Source organism: Buceros rhinoceros, unplaced genomic scaffold (assembly GCF_000710305.1).
Source record: "Buceros rhinoceros silvestris isolate BGI_N320 unplaced genomic scaffold, ASM71030v1 scaffold25381, whole genome shotgun sequence".
Lineage (NCBI taxonomy): Eukaryota > Metazoa > Chordata > Aves > Bucerotiformes > Bucerotidae > Buceros > Buceros rhinoceros.
In genome coordinates this window covers 1,400-4,514 of record NW_010396294.1, presented here as the reverse complement: position 1 = coordinate 4,514, position 3,115 = coordinate 1,400, and the positions used below count along the sequence as shown (strand labels likewise).

The window sequence follows — 3,115 nt, the reverse complement described above, 5'->3', positions numbered from 1 at the left end:
TACGTAAAACCCTGCAATGCTCTGCACTTTCTACTGAATGCAGCTGTTCCCCCAAAACAAAGGATGGAGCTGCTGCCACCCTGAATTCACGTCAGTCTCTGTCTTTTTGAGCTCGGCGCAATGCTGATTCTGTTTTCTTCAGAGCTCTGCTGAAGTCACGTACCGATCGTTTCATGTCTGTTAGTGGCATTTCAGTCCCTCCCCGTTTTCTCTCCTCCACTTTCTGCTCCCAGGATGCCATCCTGTACTTTTTGTCCCGTCTTCTCTTGCACTCAACTGCATGGTGGGATCAGGATGTGTCACTCTGCAACGTCCCCTCCCCCAGGATTTGGTGGATTGATTGCTCCTCTCGAGAGAAAGACATGATGATGTCACCTTGACAGTAGGAGTCCATTTAAAGGGGTTTGTCACTTTCTTTCTTCAGGTGGCTAGGACAAAGAAGAGGGAAAAGGTGACTGTGAGAGAGAAGGCAGCAGTTTAGAATCTCCCACGGCCTCGCGTCAGTCTACACCCCGTGTGACGCTGCTGGCTTGGAAAGTTCTGCAGATCCTTGAGGCAGGAGATGCTGTTGAAAAGGTACAACACGGCACCTCCCTCTTTCCCAACGCGCTTTCCCATGCGTTTGTGAAAGCCTTGCCTTGCCAAAGCAGCCAACCCTGGCCAATATTTGGTATTTTGGCAGGAGTATCGGTGAGTCACAACTGTACCGGCACGTGTGAAACATGCAAGTTCACCCCTGCCCCGGAGGAGAGGAGGCGACACCCCACAGGAGACTACCCGCTGAACAGCCAGTTGCTGAGAACGACCTTCCTGGTGGCCAACCCACCGCTGTGCCCCAGGGGCAAGGTGTCCCTGCTCCCAGGCGTGGGCTCAGGCCACGTCACCCGCCTCGGGGGCCACATTTCCCTGTCCCCGCTGCCTCTGCCACCCCCAGGCCAAGGCTGGGCCTGGAGGCGTACTTGTGAGGACAGAGCGGTCTGCTTGCCCCACGCCGCCGCGGAAAAAGCAGGTCCATGCACCTGTAGTAATCCTCCTGTGTTGGGAGCGGCACGCCATGCAGAGGGTGGTGGGCGTGAAGCCACTGCTGCTGTTCCAGGGCCAGGCGCTGCAGCTCAGCTGACTGTGCGTGCATGGCCTGGAGCTGATGTGCTGCTGACATGGGCGCCGAGAGAGAGCCTGGCAGGTCCCTGTAGGGTGCAGCTGCAGACAAAGGCGAAGCAGAACGAACAAGTTAACAGCTCCGTCCTCACCCGTGGCCCCACAGCTCAGTCACGACCCTACAGCACCTCCTCTCCCAGCCCTGCCCATGTGCAGGACTTGCCCATCCCGCAGTAGCGTAGGCTTGTCCTACGCCATGCCCGAGGTCTGTTCAGCAGACCTCAGCTTGGTCCTGTGGCCCCTCACGACCACCCTGCCTGCTGGAGCTCTGCTGATTGATGCCCTTTAGAAGCGCCCACCAGTCCCTGTGAGCACCCTTACCAAAAAGCTGGTGGCGCAGCACTTCATTCTCATGTAGAGGGTGAGGCAGGAGAGGGTTAGGGATGGTTCCGGCTGGGTATGGTATCCGGGTGAGGTGTGATCCCGAGGCGAGTGGGTCGATAAGAGGGTGAACAGAGGCTGAGGCTGGGAAGGAAAGATATTGCAAGATAATTGTCCCGCGATTTGCAAGAGGTAGCACCGAGACAGGTGGAAGACACGACAAAACAAACACGGGAAGGCTGGGTGTGTGTCAGGGATGGAATGATTTCAAGGCCAGACAACGCGACACCGTGTCCTTTTGAGTGTTACTCTTCTTGCCTGCACTGAATTTCAGGTGAACCGGTCTGGCACAGCTCTGTCCCTACAGTCCTCAGGGAGAGGTACTGCTCCTCAAAGTCAGATCTGCAAGGACCTGCTCTGCCATCACATCTGTATCGTGCCTGTCTGCCACCCTGGCTGTCATTCGTGTGCGTACTCGCACCAGGTGCTTCCCTTCCCAGGTCTCATCCAGCACCGATGCTCGGTGCCACGCACTCACGTTTGCACGAACTAAGGCTGTTCATGTGAAAACTGCTCTTCCCATGTCTTGGACTCACTGCCAAGAGTGACGGCTGGGGGGGGCCAAGGCCCGGATGTGGGGTACAGACGCTCGCTTGTGCCTGATGCCACCTCTGGGAGGTTGTGGATACTTAAGAGGGGGTTGGCTTGGACTCACTGCCAAGAGTGACGGCTGGAGGTGCCCAGCTACAGACTGTGGGGTACAGACGCTCGCTTGTGCCTGATGCCACCTCTGGGAGGTTGTGGATACTTAAGAGGGGGTGGGTGTCTGTGACTGTGCCACCAGATCCTCCTGACCGCTCGCAGGACCTGAGCGGGCACAGCACTTCTTCCTATTGTATCGTAGTTTCGGCTTTGCCTCCCTATTTTCATCCCTAAACTTCTTTTCACTTTGTTTTCCTGTTGGTTGTGAAAATGGAAGGGACCACCCCTCAATTCTGAAGGACAGCAGCCTCCAGCTCCTTACGATGAGCCCATCTTCTCTCCCAACCCATGCCACCATCTGCTGGAAGAGACTTAGGAACCAACCAATTAGAGAAGCCACAGTTCATTAGTCCTAGGACGACTGCTGCTAGCCGGGCTCCCACTCCCTCTGCAGACCGCAGCGTGAGGGATGCAGGTGACAGCACCACCGCCTCGGTAGCCAGTGCAGCCCAGCGCTCCTACTGCATCCCCTGGGATCCAGAGCTGCAGGACACGGTTCAGACAACTCTGCTCACCACTACACAACAAACTCACAGATGTCTCAGTATTTGCAACAGATGCCAGCGCCTCTGGTGGGATGGGAGCGAGGGCAAGGCTGAATGACCATGATGTTGACCCCTCCTGGCTGAAGAGGTGGATCTGAGGCCTCCAAGTCTAGTCTCAGCAGCTTTAGGACCTCCCCAGGCCCAGAGGGAGGGAGCGCACGAAGGGCAGAGTACGAAGGAAGGCGGGGCTTTGTGCAGGGCGCCACCACCAAGGGGTCCTTACCTGCATGGATGGCATCCTGCTGGTGGAGATGGAGGTGGGAGTGGATGTGGGAATGCTGATGATGATGAGGTGTCACATTGAGCATCTGCAGCCGGGCCAGAGGGTC

General features: G+C 56.9%; 1 protein-coding gene across 1 annotated transcript in view; it reads right to left on the bottom strand.

Moving 5' to 3' along the window:
• Nucleotides 1-394: 394 nt before the first annotated feature.
• Nucleotides 395-3,115, bottom strand: part of ATN1 (atrophin 1) — a gene marked incomplete at its 5' end in the record, with an annotated part of 3,959 nt that continues 1,238 nt past the window's right edge. Inside the window, 4 exons of the mRNA XM_010145871.1 lie at nt 395-428; nt 1,020-1,200; nt 1,480-1,623; nt 3,010-3,111. Coding sequence (XP_010144173.1) covers nt 395-428; nt 1,020-1,200; nt 1,480-1,623; nt 3,010-3,111 — 461 coding nt within the window. The remainder of the gene's footprint in view (nt 429-1,019; nt 1,201-1,479; nt 1,624-3,009; nt 3,112-3,115) is intronic.